The sequence below is a fragment of the Artemia franciscana genome, chromosome 15 (genome assembly GCF_032884065.1).
Source record: "Artemia franciscana chromosome 15, ASM3288406v1, whole genome shotgun sequence".
Taxonomy (NCBI): Eukaryota; Metazoa; Arthropoda; class Branchiopoda; order Anostraca; family Artemiidae; genus Artemia; species Artemia franciscana.
This window is the reverse complement of record NC_088877.1, coordinates 19,994,767-20,012,227: the sequence shown is the minus strand read 5'-3', so window position 1 is coordinate 20,012,227 and position 17,461 is coordinate 19,994,767. Positions and strand designations below refer to the sequence as shown.

At 35.1% G+C, this 17,461-nt stretch overlaps 1 protein-coding gene across 6 annotated transcripts in view; it reads left to right on the top strand.

Annotated features, from left to right (window-relative positions):
* LOC136036155 (oxysterol-binding protein 1-like) overlaps nucleotides 1–17,461 on the top strand; it is a 98,893-nt gene that overhangs the window by 10,581 nt on the left and 70,851 nt on the right. For all 6 annotated transcript variants that reach the window (XR_010619644.1, XM_065718208.1, XM_065718207.1 and 3 more), the window contains exons 3-5: nucleotides 5,773–5,978; nucleotides 12,929–13,200; nucleotides 16,931–17,111. Coding sequence is in view for 5 of the 6 variants with exons in the window: in XM_065718208.1 (XP_065574280.1) it covers nucleotides 5,773–5,978; nucleotides 12,929–13,200; nucleotides 16,931–17,111 (659 nt within the window). In the remaining variant the exon portion in view is untranslated. The remainder of the gene's footprint in view (nucleotides 1–5,772; nucleotides 5,979–12,928; nucleotides 13,201–16,930; nucleotides 17,112–17,461) is intronic.

Here is a 17,461-nt window from a genome sequence, read left to right as displayed (position 1 = left end):
CCACACACCTTTCAGTAGTCCAAGCGGATCCTGCTGTGTGCAACACTTAAGATAATACTTATTAGGGAGGAAACCTGAGTTACTACCAACTGCTGAGATTGGTTTATTGTTTATCATTTGAATAACATGCTTTCCGTATAATTCTTTGATGTGAAAAACAATATATCTTATTTTATTCATTTATTTATTTAAAAATGTGTTATACAGTAAATTCTGTATACAACAGAAAACAAAGCAAATGAAATAGAGAAAAGGAAACACGAAAACAAACTGACTTGAAGATAAGGAACTTGTTCCTTATCTTCTTGTAAGTTGTGTAAATACAACTTGTAAGTTGTGTAAGTAAAATAAAACAAGTTAGAAAGTAACAAATCTCATATCATATACATGAATCTGCTCTTTTATTTTGTGCTTTTGTTTTCTTGTTTCCTTTTCTCTATTTTATTTGTTTTCTTTTCTGTTGTGTACAGAATTTAGTGTATAACACATTTTGAAATGAATAAATTGATAAAATAAGATGTATCGTTTTAAAGTAACTAAATGATTTACTGTTTTAGAATGATAGTAAAAAAAGTTTGAATTATATACAAACTCTTGACTCCAAACTATACACAAAATGCTACCAGAGGATGCTAGGGATGATTCGCTACCTCTACACTAATCTGTGCTTGAGTAAGTTTGTACATAATTAGATTATATATAAATCACCGTATTAACTGTATATTGATTACTTTAATTATTAATTGTATATAAATCTTTGCTCTAAAAGTGGGCGTAATTCATTATTAGCTAGGAATTTGTTAAATTTTGCAATAGCCTGAGAAATAGCTAGTGGAGGTACAGCAGTTTTGTATCTTTTAAATATTGGCGTATCTTTGCTGAGGTAAACAACATTTTGGAAACGAAAAAACAACTAACGCATTTTTGATTAGTCGAGTTTGTGAAGATTTTACAGATTGAGGCAATATATAAGATGTGAGGGACGGCCAGTGCTGCAACAAGTACTCTAAATTTTACTAAAGTGTCAAGTATTAAGTACTCGTTGTTTTTTATTTAAATATCAAGTAATAAGTACTTTCCAAATTCTTACTTAATTATCAATATATCAAGTACTTGCCAAAATTGTACTTAAGTATTACTTCAAGTACTACTTCAAGTATTTATTCTATGTATATATATATATATATATATATATATATATATATATATATATATATATATATATATATATATATATATTATATATTATATATATATATATATATATATATATATATATATATATATATATATATATATATATATATATATATATATATATATATATATATATATATATATATATATATATATATATATATATATATATATATATATAATTATATATATATAATTACATATATATATATATATATGTATGTATATATATATATATATATATATATATATATATATATATATATATATATATATACATATATATATATATATATATATATATATATATATTTCTAATATCAAGCCCATGCTACCTTTTTTAAAGCCATTCTGAAGGCTTCTTAGCCCCTTCCCTTGCCTATAAAATGTCCCCTGTCATTCCTCTCTTGGAAATCTTAATCAAGAACCAGAATTTCTGTTTTATCGTTTTTAACCGTTTCCATTGTTTGGCTGGTACACACCCAATGAAGTCCAAGAAAATAATCTTAATCAATTTTCGTCATAACGGCTTGAAAGGAAAAGACTATCAAAACAATTAAGTGCAGTCAAAGAACTCTTGATTGGATCAGACATATCACATAACAGGATTAAAACAGTGCACGTAGGGTTGAACTTCTGGCGATTAGTGTTCAATCAAATCTGGCACGCTTGAAAAAATACAGTGTTATTCTGAAATATTTGGGAATGATGGAAAAAATATTGAAAGTATTGTTTTCCATTGTTTGGCTGGTACACGCCCAACTAAGTCCAAAAAGTAATCTGAACCAATTTTCAACACAACGGCTTGAAAAAAGACTTTCAAAACAATTAAGTGCACTTAAAAAACTTCTGATTAGATCAGACAGATCACATGGGAGGATTAATACAGTGCACATAGAGTTGAACTTCTGGCGATTAGTGTTCAGTCAAATCTGGCACGTTTGAAAAAATACATGGTTATTCTGAAACATGTCGGAATGGTGGAAAAATATTGAAAGTAGAAAAATAAACTTTGGAGTGACTTTAAAACAGATAAAAGATAATAAAATAGTTGCAGACTTTTTTAATAAGAGAAATCGAAGCTCAATAAAAAGGAGTAGCAAAAATCCACACTTTTGGCAGCTAGCTGAAGGTCGCTGGCTCTCAGCATGCTGAAAGAAAAGAAGAGTATGAAAATGAAGTCTTGATTCACACTTTGATAACATATCTCGCCCTCGGCAGCTTTACAAGGAAACTGCCTCAAGTTTTCAAGTTAAATTTTAGACACGCTATGAAAATGTATGGCATCTATATCCTTTGGCTGGTTTTCACTCAAGCAAGCCGCATGCTGTGTAGTCAATTCAGATGGTCGGTAAAACTCCCTACAAACATTTATTATAAAATCACGGGCCTGCAGCAAGCCCACTGATTCAGACGCATTCCATACGGCTGGTCAAACTGCAGAATGAATGAATGAATGAATGAATGAATGAACTTTATTATCCGCAAAAGTGTAAAAAAAACCCAAAGTACGGAGTAATATAAATAAATGAAACAAAACGATAAACAGCAAGAAAACAATTCAAACTAACAAAAGACAACATGGACTAATTAACCAGTATCAATATGGAAAAAGACTGCAGAGGGTCGTAAACATGAATAAAGTAGGTAGTCTTTTTGCATAAATCATCACTGGAAGACTGAATCCAAGAAGGCATATCAATTAAAACCAATCGGGCAATTATTTTTCTGTTTTGGTGCCATCTATGAAGCTGGAGGAGGAATTTGCAATATCTGAAATAAGCCGCACGTAGAGTATGGCAATTTTTCTCACGAAACAAATGAGCCATGCCTGATAAAAACAAAACCACAGGGGCGCAATAAGCGTTATAAATCATACACAAACCGTTGCGGTTGTAACGGCTTTTGTTTGGGGATATTTTTCCGTAAACGACGCGTAGGTTTTTCACGGCTTGATTCACTAGGGATGAAAAGGTAGTGGAAAGTGTTGGACCGAAACACAGACCAAGCCAACTAACTAAAGAAGAACATGGCGGAATTGCAGTCCCAGCAACGAATGGAGCGACCGCATAAGGGCTGTTAAAACAAATAAACTCGCATTTAGACGCATTAGCTGACAGTTCAACAGCAGACAAACCAACATTACCGTAAGAAACAGAACTTTTAAGGGGACGCAGCAACGAAGCAAGCACACATTAAAATATACTAGAAGACAATACGGCAGAAGTTGCAACCTATCTATGGTTGAATTGGGGAAATCAACTTTATCAAGTCAATTTGTGCAGGTCCCTGACATGCCTACCAATTTTCATTGTCCTAGCACGTCCAGAAGTACCGAACTCGCTAAAGCACTGGACCCCCTAACTTCCCCAAAGAGAATGGATCCAGCCCGGTTTCATCAATCTCGTATCTACGACATTTGCTTATTCTACCCACCAAGTTTCATCCCGATCTCTCCACTCTAACCGTTTTCCAAGATTTCCGGTTTCTTCCTCCAAATCTCCCCCAATGTCACCAGAACTGTTCGGGGTTTAAGATAATAAATCTGAGACATGAGTTCCTTCTTAATATCAAATTCAAAAATACCTCAAGAACGGTCACCCGCTCTTAAGTTAAAAATCCCTCAATTTTTGTAATTTTTCCGAATGAACACCCCCTGCAACTCCCCCAAAGAAAGCGAATCCATTTTGGTGGTGTCAAATCACGTATCTAGGACTTGTGCTTATTCTTCCCACATGTTTCATCCTGAACACTCCACTCTAAGCGTTTTCCAAGATTTCTGCCCCCTCCCCCAAATCCCCCCAATGACACTGAATCCAGTCGGGATTTGAAACATTAGATCTGAGTTACGAGGTCCTTCTAAATATGAAATTTCATTCGATGAAATTCAAGATCCGATCACTCCTTCGTAAGTTAAAAATACCTATTTTTTTTTAATTTTTCAGAATTAACCCTCTCCCATCTCCTCAAAAGCGAGTGAATTCGTTCTGTTTATGTCAATCACGTATCTAGGACTTGTGCTTATTTTCCCCACTAAGTTTCATCCCGATCTCTCCACTCTAAGCATTTTCCAAGATTTTAGGTTTCACCCTCCAATGTCACCTGATCCGGTCGGAATTTAAAATAAGAGCTCTGAGACATGATATCCTTCTAAATATCAAATTTAACTAAGATCCGATCCAATTTTTCAAAATTATCTGTCCTCCCACTTCTCCCCCCCCCCCAGATGGTCGAATCGGGGAATCAACTATTTCAAATTTAATCTGGGTTGGCCCCTGATACGCCTGCCAAATTTCATCGTCCTAGCTTATCTGGAAGTGCCTAAACTAGCAAGACCGGGACTGACAGACCGACAGAATTTGCGATCACTGTATGTCACATGGTAAATACCAAGTGCCATACAAAGTAATTTTTCTCTAGGGATGGAATATTTGGTTGAAGGTTGGCTTCAGTATGACTTATTTTGGAAAATTGGGTTAAATTTTTTGGAAAATTGGGTTATTATTTGGGTTATTTCCAGGCTTTGGGCAAGCCATAGGTGGAAGTAGTTATAGGCCCTACTAAACTGAAGAAAAACTCGACTTTCTTAAAACTTGAAACCCCCTCCCCCTTGCCCTATTTTAGATAGGGCTTGTGATATCAGAGTTCGATATGAGCCCTGATCCTATTCATCTTTGGTCTAGCTTTCATGTGGATCCGTTGCTCCAGTTGCAAGTTATACTAAATTTAACCAAAAGCTTGACTTTTTTCAGCACTTAAAACCCACTCCCCCTCGTTCTATTTGAGCTAGGGTTTTCATCTCAAAACTTGATGCCTGTCACGGTCTTACGCACCTTTGGTTCAATCTTCACTAAGATCCATCAATCTCTCGCAAGTTACACTGAATTAAATGAAAAACTCAGCTTTTTTAGCACTAAAAGGTCCCTCCCCCTAATTAAGCTAGAGTCTTCATCTCCAAACATTATGTGTCTTATGGTTTTGGCATTTTTGGCTTGACTTTCATTGAGATTCATTACTTCATTCGCAAGTTAAGCTGAGTCAAACAAAAAATTCAACTTTTTTAGCACTTAAAGCCCCCTCCCCCTCGCCCTAATTAATTTTGGGTCTCCATCCTAGAACTCAATGCATATCATACTCTTAGACATATCATTCATACGCATATCATACTCTTTATTCAATTTTCATTGAAAGTCATCTCTCCATTTGCAAGTTACAGTGAATTGAATGAAAAAGTCAATTTTTTTTTTACACTTAAAGTCCCATTGCCCTAATTGTGTTGCGAGAGCAACACTTTGATTTTGTTTTGTTTTGTTTTGTTCTGTTTTTTTTTTTTTTTTTTTTTTTTCATGCCGCCGATTTTATAGTTTTTATAGTACTCCTCCCATCTTTTTAGGTTTACTGTTTAGTTTTTTTTTAACATACACCCCTTCCCCCTCCCCCAAAATCTCTTGTTATATTTCGGACAGTAAAATTTTCTTTATGCTGCCCAACTAAGAATAAATAATGTCACTGCAGCTTTAAAAATTGTCGTTAAAAATGGAGAGAAATTTTTAATATGAAGTACCTTTGTTTTAGATACCACAGTGAAATGTCCCATACTTTTCGGAGTTCGATTCGACTTCAAGGAGCTATAATTCACGCAGATGAGTCCTGTAAATTTTCTTTGAGCAATTCTAGAAGTAATACTTTTCATTTAAAAGCAGCTAATGAAGCTGAGCGGCAAAAGTGGATTACTGCCATTGAACTAGCGAAGAGCAAAGTCATAAGGCAACAAGACTTGGGTATGGTTTTTTCATATTATGTCATTGTCAGTGTCTAAGAAATTGGGAGAGTGGGAAAGCGAGAAAATGAGGCTGGAGAAAAAAAAAAGAAGAAATACTTTATTGATTTGCTTCTGAATGTCTGATTCTAACTGTAACATCAGACAAAACTAAATCAACGCTAAGCTGCCTAAAATGCATATACTTGACTTAAGATTTCCTTAGTAATATATCTAAAAGTCAAGGTGAAAAGAAAAAACTAAAGGTAGAAGCATAGTTTATAAACATCATAATATTTAAAATGGAATTTTATTATGGAATTTGACAAATTGACTTCTAAATATCTTTTGATATTAGTTGGTCAAAAGACTGTATACTTTGTCATTTTCTGTTATTAATCCTAATTTCTTTTTTTTTTGGGGGGGGGCGCTGTCCTTGTAAATATACACAGTCACCAGACAGTTGAATGTTTTAAAATCTAAGTGATAGAATACACATCTTGTTCTTAGTGGGAATTAGAAATTTTTTTCCTAATGAGGTGGGGGGGGGGGCTAAAATATGAAAAGAAGTATTTTAAGCCACTGTTGTTCATAGGTCCTAGAAAGGAAGAGAATCCTTCAGACCATTTTTTCAAGGGTAGATATCCCCTATGTCTTCAACTGTTCCAGAAACCTCTTCTGAATTCCGAAATAATTCATACATTTGCCTTTAAATTGGTAATATGATACAGGTTTTCCCGAAAGTAAGAATTACGTGTAATTGATAGACATAATAGAGGGTTTTTTATACACACATTGAAAGTTGAATTTAACATATTCTGAAACCTGAGCGGTCCTTAGAACAGCCACATTATTAGGAATTAAGTTTTAGAGTAAATAGTTATACATGATTTCAAAATTCATTTTAGTTTTGAGTTCAAGTTGAACGCATTGAAAACAATACTATTGATGAGCTGAATTACCGATATTAATATGGCAACTGTAAGGGCATCTTTTAGCATCCAAGAATTACATTTAGGGTTATCATTTTTCTTCTTATTTTCTAGAGTACACTAGCACCACAGTTGAGCATTTGCATTTAATAGCATACCCATTGAGCAAAAGTGCTTTTCTAACCCTTTTCCGAGATTTTGTTAGCCCGCTTTTCTGGCTTACTTGCCATCATATATTATTTATTTGCTTACATTGCGAGGATGCATCAATCAAGTTTTGACAAGATACTGCTTAAAATGAGTCTAGTCTCTTCCAATATCTGTAGGATCATAATTGCTAAGTTTTGGTTTTTCTGCGGTGTTGTTGTAAATACGTCTTCAACGAGAGGAGGCCTTTGCCTCCTCACCTAAATGCAGTGGATTTTAATATTTTGCCTCTCGTATCCTATGATCTTCGTGTAATTTATGTGTAAGTGCCTAGGTGGCCTTAGGTTGCCGTGCCCAGGTTTGAACCTATCAACTCAAATGTAATATGTAAGTTGAAGCATATGAAATCTTTTGAACTATTTTATGGTCTTTCGTGAACGGTTTTTTTTGTGGTTGTGGTTTACAAGTGGAACTGCTCTTCTCCAAACTTGGCCCCTGCCATTGCGGTGTTGGGTACTATGATATTTAGTTTTATTTGATTTCAAAGCAGTGTATGCCAAGATTATACAGGTATGTCTTCCGGCAAAAAAAGTAAATTTTGGAAACCGAATCCGACCAAGCCATGCAAAACAGATCCGTATGAAATAGAATCTTCTGCCATATGCTGTTGGACACCGTTCAGTCAAAATCTGGAGCAATACTAAGAGATAAACAACATCGTCTTAGGTCGATTAGGTCTTGCGCTAATTTTATATTCAGTTCGAGTACTAGTTGAAGGATTGAACAAAAGGCGAACGGAGTATATTTGACTTTGACATAGCATTTTTGAATGCTTAAATTTAAAAACGCTTGTCCACAAATACACCTGTATTTGAATACATCTATCCACAGGATCTCGATATGAACATTTCTGTGGTATTATGGCTTCTTTCATTGGAATGACAGTCTCATCCTTAAATTATATGAAAACCAGTTATGCGTTGTACCGACTGACGATTATAACCTTACCAACCGATTTAAAGTAAACTCTTGCGTCCCACAGGGATTTATTTCATCCTGAGCGTCATTTGCTAATGTCATTGGCCTTGTTCCTAGAGTATGCAACTCCACGGGTGGATTCCAACTAAGCTAGAGTCGACTCTGTTTCCAACTAACCCTCCTATATCATCTGAGAGAAGACCTGCATCGAAATATCACTGAAATCTCAATCCCAGCCATACGAGCTGGATTTTCAATTAGCTTAAGGAAAATGAGAATCATGTGTAACAACATGAATACCCTAGCTACCTCTCCTCTTGAAGTTGGTGCTGGTATTCTGGAGGATGCTGAAGATTTAAATACTTTGGGAGTACCACTTCATCCGATGGGTGCCTTGAGTGCACAATTACCAAACCCGCTGCTTTCGATGGAAATGTATATGAAAAGTTAAGGACCGTATGGAGAGATGCAGCAGACTCTCTGAAACTTAAACTGTAGCTCTTTAACAGTAACGTTTTCTCCGGTCTGATGTAGTAATGTGAATCATGGGAGTTGACTAAGAAGCTTGAAAAGCCACGCCAAAGATTCAAGATTATCTGCCTCAGTCCCATCCTTGATATTCACTGGAAATAGTATCACTAACATTTTTATCCGGGATAAAACTGAACAGCCACTCGCTACTAATAAGATTTAAAAACAGTCGTTGGCATTATTGGGGGCATATGGTGACAATGGGTGAAGGCCACCTGCCTCATTGCGTTTTGGGTTGTGTCCCTCTCGGAATCAAAGGACGTGGACGACAGAGAGCGGCGCTTGAATTTTATTTCGAGATGGATGTTGAGCTGTCGAAGTCGGCTCTTGAAGATCATTAGACCAAAGTGCTAAAGACCACATTATAGAGAGGAACCCCTGTCAGTTTATGCGCCTGCCGGCGAGGAAAGACGTAAGCCTAAACAGGATTACTATCTGTTGTAAGCAAATAGTTTATGCTTAGAAGCTAAAAGCTTTTGCTTTCTTTTTCCCTCTCGTATTTCTGTCCTCAAATTTTGTTGTATGATTTTTCCATGTATGTTTGTCTGCTGGTACAAACAATCAGGCTTTCAACGCATGCAACGTTCGATAATGTTGTTTGACGTATATTTGTGACACCTGCAGAGTTTAAACAAACATTCTTCTTTATTTGTCCAGAATGTTCGTCAGCTTTGTATTTCTTATTTATATTCTGTGTTTATATTTTTCAAACCACAAGAAATCCTTTAACTAGAGTTTTAACTAATAATAGGAAACATTATGGTTTATGTTTCCTCTGATACATGCGGTTTTGTGACAAGCATACAGCTGTTATTTTCACCGAAAGGAGAAGATTCTTACATGATATAATTGATTAGTAAGATCTATCCACTCACCGAGCCAGAATTATGATATTAGTTAGACTTTTGCTAGTCTGATGAATCCGAATCACAGCTACCAAACCGTGGCAAAATTGTTAGCTTATATTGAAAAATCAAAACCATAAGACCGCAGAAAATAACAAGCCAAAAACTTGCATAGGGAGCATAAACCTTAAAATAGAGCAGTTTGGTGTATATACACGTCAGTATGCATAACTAGCCGTATAACTGGTGTCGTTCAGGGATCCTTACGACAGTTTACCATATGTTTATGGTGTCACCTCTCCAATTTCTACCGCTTCCTAATAGGAAATTATATCCTTTGCAAATCCTGACTTTTGCGGGAAAATAAAGAGATTTTGTCATAAATGCAACTATAGAGTAAATTCAAATTCCCTTCAAAGAAAATAATCAACTTTTCAAATGAGCGGCAAAGATCCGAAACTACCATGTGAAGCTTTGCAATCTTTATGTGCTGTGGAATGTAGAAGAAAAAAGAAAAAAACAAAACAAACAGTGTATAAATATAAATCTGCATGTTAGTATGAAAATATAACCTCTTTTTACACACTATCTCCCACGGGTCGGGCATTATAATATAAATAAGTGAGATTAATTTCTGAGCTATCGCCTCCCTACTACCTCGCCCATCCAGTAGCACACAACCACCCCCTTTCGTGACCATTAAAACCTTGGGATGGGTAAGGGTAACAATATCATGTGCCTAATCACATAAAAAACTCTACTTTTGAGACGGAAAAGGTCAGCTGCTTGACGACTACTAATGAACTAGTTGAGTTTAACCATGCATTGGTTTAAAAACACTGTGGTTTTAAGGTCATAGGAATAGAGCTGGTTAAGTTGTAAAATTATGAGACATCAGATATAATTCCAGGGGTATTCTATGCAGTGTTCCCACCTTAGGCCCACCCACTAGAAAGGTTTTTTAATTCTCCTATGGTTGAGCTTTTTCATTTAGGAATTTGGCGTTTTCTAGGGACTTTTGCAAGTCTTTTGGAATTTTTTTTTAGGGATTTCCAGGTTTTATTATTTCGAAATTGTGAAGATTAATCTCCTCATGGGTCATGATTATTTGGTCTTTTCTTCGATAGTATTCTCTGTAAAAGAGTAGGCGAATTGCAATCACGTCATTACTATTCTTAAACGTTCCGAACCTGGGTTAATCACATTTTTATCAAGCCATTGTTTCATTAATAAACCGCCTTGCTTATTCTAAGTAAAAGAACAGGTCAATTGAACTTTGAATGGCAAAAGGAAGTGAGTGATCAGTTGGAGTACATCTTTAACATTTAGTAAATAACATTCATGTCAACATATTGACATGTTGAACTGACATTTCTGGTAAAGCAAGTTTGTTTTTCCTTTGCATACTTCAGGGGCAACAATCCACGTGAATATTTGTGTAAGGGAAGGAGTTTCCAATGAAAAAAAAAGATAGTTCCTAGTATCTAAGGAGGGGGGTGGGTGTATCTTTTATTTTTTTAATAAAATGGCAAAACAAAGATTGTTTCTAACTAAAACGGTATTTTTTTTTATTCGGGAGCCAATCATCCCCCCCCCCCCTGATTCTCCTATTGCTGTCCCTGGCTTAGTTAAGAAAGATTCAAGTCATAAATCCATAATTGAAGATAGGGTAATATATTTCTCCAGTCTAGAAATAATGTTTTTTTTTTTACTCAATTGATCTTGTACGGTTACGACTTATCTTTATCAAGCTTTGAACTAGTTTTGATATATGTAAAATTTCCAGAACTACCGCATGGCACCTGCGCAAAATTTTAGCCTGAAGAACAGTGCGGTTTTTTGAAAAGTAGAGGATGTGTCGACCAGTATTATATCTTGCATTCAGAAGTGAGACCCAACTTCGTGAAATGGGAATATACGAAAAATAGTAGATATTCAAGGGAAACTTTGCATTTTGTGGCCAAAAGCCAGAACTTTTACTTCCTTTGTGCCTGATTAGCGATTAAAAAGTATATCTTTCTTTGTTGACAATTCAGCCAAAAAAAAAGAGTAAGCAATTATTACAGAGATTCTGATTTTTTGTATGAAAGAAAACCTATTTCATAATACGAATATATCTCGGGATTCTTTATTTTATACGGGTCACTCTACAGACGTGGAAGTTTATATTTTTTGTTTGGTTCTATTTTTGTCGTTTACGGAAACACGTGACATTTATTCTAAGTAACCCAGCACTAGGATAGGATTTTCCAGCATCTGCATTATTTTGTGAATCCGGGTATGGGGTTGCACCTGGAAGGATTCTAAATAAATGGGGAGAGGGCTTTTTGGAATTTCGATGTAAAAATTGGGTTTTCTAATGTTTTTTTTTTTATCAGCCTTTTCGGATTTCGAAAAATCTGTAGTGGAAACAAAAACCTATCTTGGCAATAAGTAGTTTTATTTAAGGTTACTCAAATATTCTTTAGAAGCTCTAACGTTTCTGAATCACGTAAAATAGGACATTAGTCCTATTTTGCCCTAATTTGTTTCGCAAAAATGCTGTATTCAATCAAGAATTGAGAGTTCTAGTCCTTTTTTATAAGTCGAAAGTGATTAAATACCAACCAGCCCCTGTCCTAAAACTGTTTTTTATATCTGGTTCTTTGATTACTCCTTAGGACATCTTATCAATATTTTGAGGTATCTATTTTGTACTTTCACTGTGGGTGTTAAATTTCGGGTGTGGGGAAATTTTCATGGTGGGGCAATATCCTGGGAGAAAACGCCGGCTCCTGAAATTTCGACATACAAAGTTGTATATACTAAATGAATGACAACTACCTGCAGGTTATATGCTCAAATAAAAATTTGAATTTTCCATACCTCTCCTTTTCCTAGTTTTCTAAAAGCAAAAGCTAAAAATTGCATTGCTTGTCTATTACTATAGAATACAAATTACTACACGATTCTCTTTCCAGACTATCATAGAAAGAAGCATGCTATAGTAGCATAGACCCTTATGTGGGATATTGTTTCTGCAATCAATAATGAGATTTTTTTTTTTACCGTTGCTGCAATGTATTCAAACATTTGTGGATCTTTTTTGTTACAAACAATATGAATTTTACATAAGAACATACATTACTTGCTATTAGATAGCCCCCCCCCTAACTTGATTGGATTTATGCCAGGTTGGGCATTTAACGAATTTGTTAATTACAAAGTTTTTCCTAAGTCACGTATGACATCTCGTAATTGAATCCACCGCAAACAGTTGAATTGATATTCTTGATTTTGATAATGTTTATATAGATTGTGAAACATGATTATTTCTTTATTTTTGTTTTATCTTGCTTCAAATGACTTGTGACTCACTGGTAACATAATGTTTGTCAAGATTATTATTATTGAATTAACCTAATCAAATTCAATATTAAGGATCAGGGCTTGAACATCAGGAGGGAAGGTCTTGTGACCCCCATAAATGGTTTCTCCGTCGGTCCGTTCCCAACATTGAATTGGAACACGGATGATTATCGTAACGATTTCTTTTGCAGAGGATGAAGAAGAATATGACAACAATGCTGGAGATTCATGGGACAACAAAAACATAGATGAAATGATTAAGTCACTAACAAGTAAATTCAACGGAGTCCAGACCTGTACTGAGCTGTTAACAAGACACTACACAGCGTTGACAAAAGCTATAGCTGATACTGAGTCAACTATTTCCACTGCTTTGGAGAAGCCGCAAGAAGTCACTGCCAAAATTAAAGCTTTAAATGAAAGATCAGAACTCTTTCGGCTGACTTCTGGGGAAGTTTTAAGGGTAATTTACCTTTATTATAAATAGTGTTTTATCAAGCTTTATTCTATATTTTTGATTGCATAGATTTAAATTTTCATATCTGGAATAGGAAGGGTTGATACCTTATATTTATTGATAACGGAGGGGAATCTCAGTTCAGTTTTTCTGTAATCTGAAAAGTACAGCCCCCTCCCTCTAATTTCGTTAATTGACGCCACTGTCTCAGTTTTTGTATAGATTCTGAAGTCTAGTGACTTGCTGAACTATAAGAAAATTGTAGTAAAATCAGTTTAATATGCTCCAACTGAAATCTAGTCGTTTATCAGGGTACAGCCACAATCAAAAAGCTTGAAGAAGTCATAAAAAATGTAGAACTTGTTATCTAATTCGCTTAGGGAAAGCTGTTGCCACAATTAAGGTTTTAAATGAGAGGCTAAAATTGTTCTGTTGGAGCCGGAAGAATAACTATGGGCTTATATTCCTTATATCCTTAGCCGAAACGTTACAATTTAAACTATCGTTTGACATAAAGCAACCTGGACTTTGTAATTCAGACCTTGAATATTCTACATTTTGTAAATTGATTTTGGACAGCAAAACTAAGCATTAATAAATCTTTTACTTTCAGAGCGTATGATTTCACCTCCATCCGTGGAATGGATCCACTTGCATCATTTATGAAAAATACTGTTTGAATTTCTTGTCTTTTCCGTTCAAGTATGCTAAAGAGACATCTACAATGACATAAGTAAAAAGACCGTATTCGTTTCAAAAGTTAAACATGTGCGGAAAGTCTCAAAATAGACTCTGCTGTAAATATATAAATTGAAGCATTGAAAATTAACTCCCGTCTGATTTTGAAGTTAAATACGTAAGACGATCCAGTCTGTTCAGTCTTGACTGAGCTACGTAGAAGAAAAATCTGTATAAGGAAAAATGAACAATTTATGGCAAATGACTCATTTCCCTCTGAAATAATAATCAATAAATAAAAAGCCAAAGAGTAGTTGGACGCCTTTCAACAGTCGTAACAAAACAGCCGTGTACTTTTGTTGGGATTGATTCCGGGTTGGATTTTAATGCTAACATAGCAAAAACGACTTGTTAAATTAACAATACTGGAAACTTTCGAAAATTGTGCAGATTTTGATCTTGAGTATGAACTTTCTTTGACTGCTTTCCTCGTACTTCATACAATTGTTGCTCATTTCGTATGTAAAATTTGCGGTTTTGTCCCATTTTGGTTTTATCATATATATCTATTGATACTAGCCGTTTTGTTTTTTGTTTTGGTTGAATTTGTTATCTGACTTTCTGTTTTTAGAACTGGGGTAGAGAAATGATTTCATACATACCTCCTAAAATTTAAAAGTTTTATCATTGCTAAAAAAAATTGCAACTTACCTTTTGCTTCTCCCCAAGTGATATTAGGAAGTTAAACAATTGCAAAAAAATCAATGTTTGAGTCAAGAAAGATGCAATTTTCTACGGCATGTTGACCGGGGGCCCCCAAATTTTTTTTCGGTTTTCTGGGCTTGTCTTATCCAAGTTATAATTTTTCAGTATTACTCCCCCCCCCCCCCACCACAACAAAATTCATTTATGTGCCTGAGAGTGTGTACCTGTTATCTACTGATAACGCAGTAGAGGCTAAGACAAGTACGGTTCCATATCAGTTACAGAGTTTAGTGTTCAACTAAGAATATGCTGCTAGATCAAGTTTATTCTCAAGGAGGAAGGGTTAGAAACCTATGTAGACTTATGTACCTTTGGTTTGTTTTCTATACATGATCCACTATAGTGTCTAATGGTAAGAGTTGAATTTGGTGCAAAGTCTATATGTTTTTCAAATCTATCTTGAGAGATGAGACGTATACATTTCTTAAAAAAGAAAATAAGCACTATTCGCCATTCGCCTGCCAAGAAAGGCAATAAGCTTGGAAGGGCAAGCGAGGTTATCACCTTCATCTAATTAAAACCACATTCATATCACGCTACTCAACACAAAAGAAACTCAACTGATGAAGGAAGAAAGGAAAAAAGAGAAAGAGGAAAAGACAAGAAGAAGACAGAAAACAAGAAAATTAACAGCAAAAAAGAAACAGGGAAATGCCTTGAATAGAATGACAACCTGGAGTGGGCTTCACATCAAAATCACTCACGAGATAAAAGAAACTTCTTTGCCCGGGACTTGAAGGCCGGAAGACTAGGGGCATTTTTCACACACTCGGGCAATATATTCCAAACATGGGGACCATAATGCCGGATCACAAAAGATGCCCGAGTGGTACTCCTAAATTCATGAGTTAAGTTATTAGCTTTTCTTGTGTTATGATCATGACGGTCTCTATTAAGAGTAAAAAGAATTTCAAAAGCAGGAGGGAGCAGGGGATTCAAATATTTATGCGAGAAAATTGCAACTTGGTAATCTTGAATTTGGGATAAATCCATTAACTTATTCTTTTTAAAATGCTCATGAGCAGGAACCTCATCAGAATCATAAAATTCTGATGATAATTGTACAGCTCCATTCTGAAGTTTTGTATTCTTTTGAAACATGTTACAAAATTACTTACCCATATAGAGCATACGTAGATAATATATGGACAAAATATAGAAAATTAAATCATTTTTAGAATCTTTGTTGGGACTAGATTTTTAATTCTTCGCATCACCCCAAGACCTCTGCTTAATTTTCCAGCTATCACCCTTGAATGGTTTTTCCACGATAGGTTTTAATCATTTTCAAAACCCCAAATACTTCGTTGTTGCTACTCTTTTTATTACATTTCCTCGAACCGTGATTGGATCATTTCCAGCACTTGACGAAAGTCTAGAAAATATGAATAAAAAAGTTATAGAAAAGTTTAGAGTGAATAAATTTTGTCGAGAAAAAGTTAGAAATTCAGAGACAGCATTATGAATTTTATTATACAAAACATCAATAGAAGGCGCAGCTAGAAAGAGCAAAGTGTCATTCAATATTAGCACTCCTTACTAATATTGATTCTTGTTGAGAATATTGTTCTATTTCTGCACTTAGAATTAAAACTGTTAAGAGCTGATGAGCTGATGGAAGTATAGTCATTTTTTGTAAGCCTTCATGAGACACTGTTTAAAAAGTTTCTAGACATTAACGTGTTAGTGTGCTCATCAGAGGCAACGCTCCAGTAATGCCTTAGTATAGAGCCATGTGTCTTCAGTGTATTATGTTTGTTTTTGCTTGTTGCTTTAATCATTGATTTGTTTGTTTTTTTCTCGGTCCCTCCGTATGAAAGGGTTGACCGTAGAAATTTGGGACGGGGCTCGTTTAATTGAAATTGGAAGTTAGAATACAACTTCAAGAGTCATGAGTGATTGGATCATTATTTTTAGATAGCCATTTTGCTCAGAATAGTCGTAAAATCCAATAAATATGCCTCAATTGATGACATAGCCCCTACAATCCCTGATGCAAGGGTTGTAAATAATGCAAATTGCGAGTTGTCTACGAACAAGTTTTGTTATGAAAGAAAGTAAATCATGCTTTATTATGATTTTGTTAAGGGAGAGGGAATAGTTGCTTAAAAGGGGGGTTTTAATTAAATTAAATTCAAATAAATTCAAGCTGTTTCATGCAATTAATGGTATCGGATATGCATTTAAGCTTAAGAAAAACTCGTTCAGCTCATTTCAGTCAGTTTTTTTTTATTTTTCACGGTTATATTTTGACCATGGAGGCATTGCTGCTTATTGGTTTCTAAGATTTCAGGCGGCGACAGATTTTCTCCACCTTGTCGAGAAAGACGGTAAAAGATGGCTAAAGGAAATGACCTACGAGTATGAACAGAGAGGCCGTCTTCAGCAAATGGTTGAACAGCTTGCCCGACAACACTCAAGCTTGGAACAGGCAGCAAAATTCCGAGTCTCAAAACTACCGAATTCTTCTACAGGTAAAAAAAATGAGAGAATGATATTGCTAATCCTACGCTTAATTTTAAGGTTGAAAGGAAAAGACGAAGGGCACCGACAATCATGTAAACAAATAAAAGAACAAAACAATAAAATTCGAAAAGAAAAAAACTTGGTAAAAAAAAGCAGAAATGCTGGACGGTCTGTGCACGGACGGTAACCCCGACATAAGTGAATAAACGCAGAACGATAAAAAAGAATGTGGAACATGTGTGTGCTCCATGCATGGTTAATGTACTAAATTCTTTATATTTGAAGTAATACTTAAGTATTTCTTTTTTAAATTCTACTGATTAAGTCCAATGGCTCATTTGGAATTTTGTCACTCAAT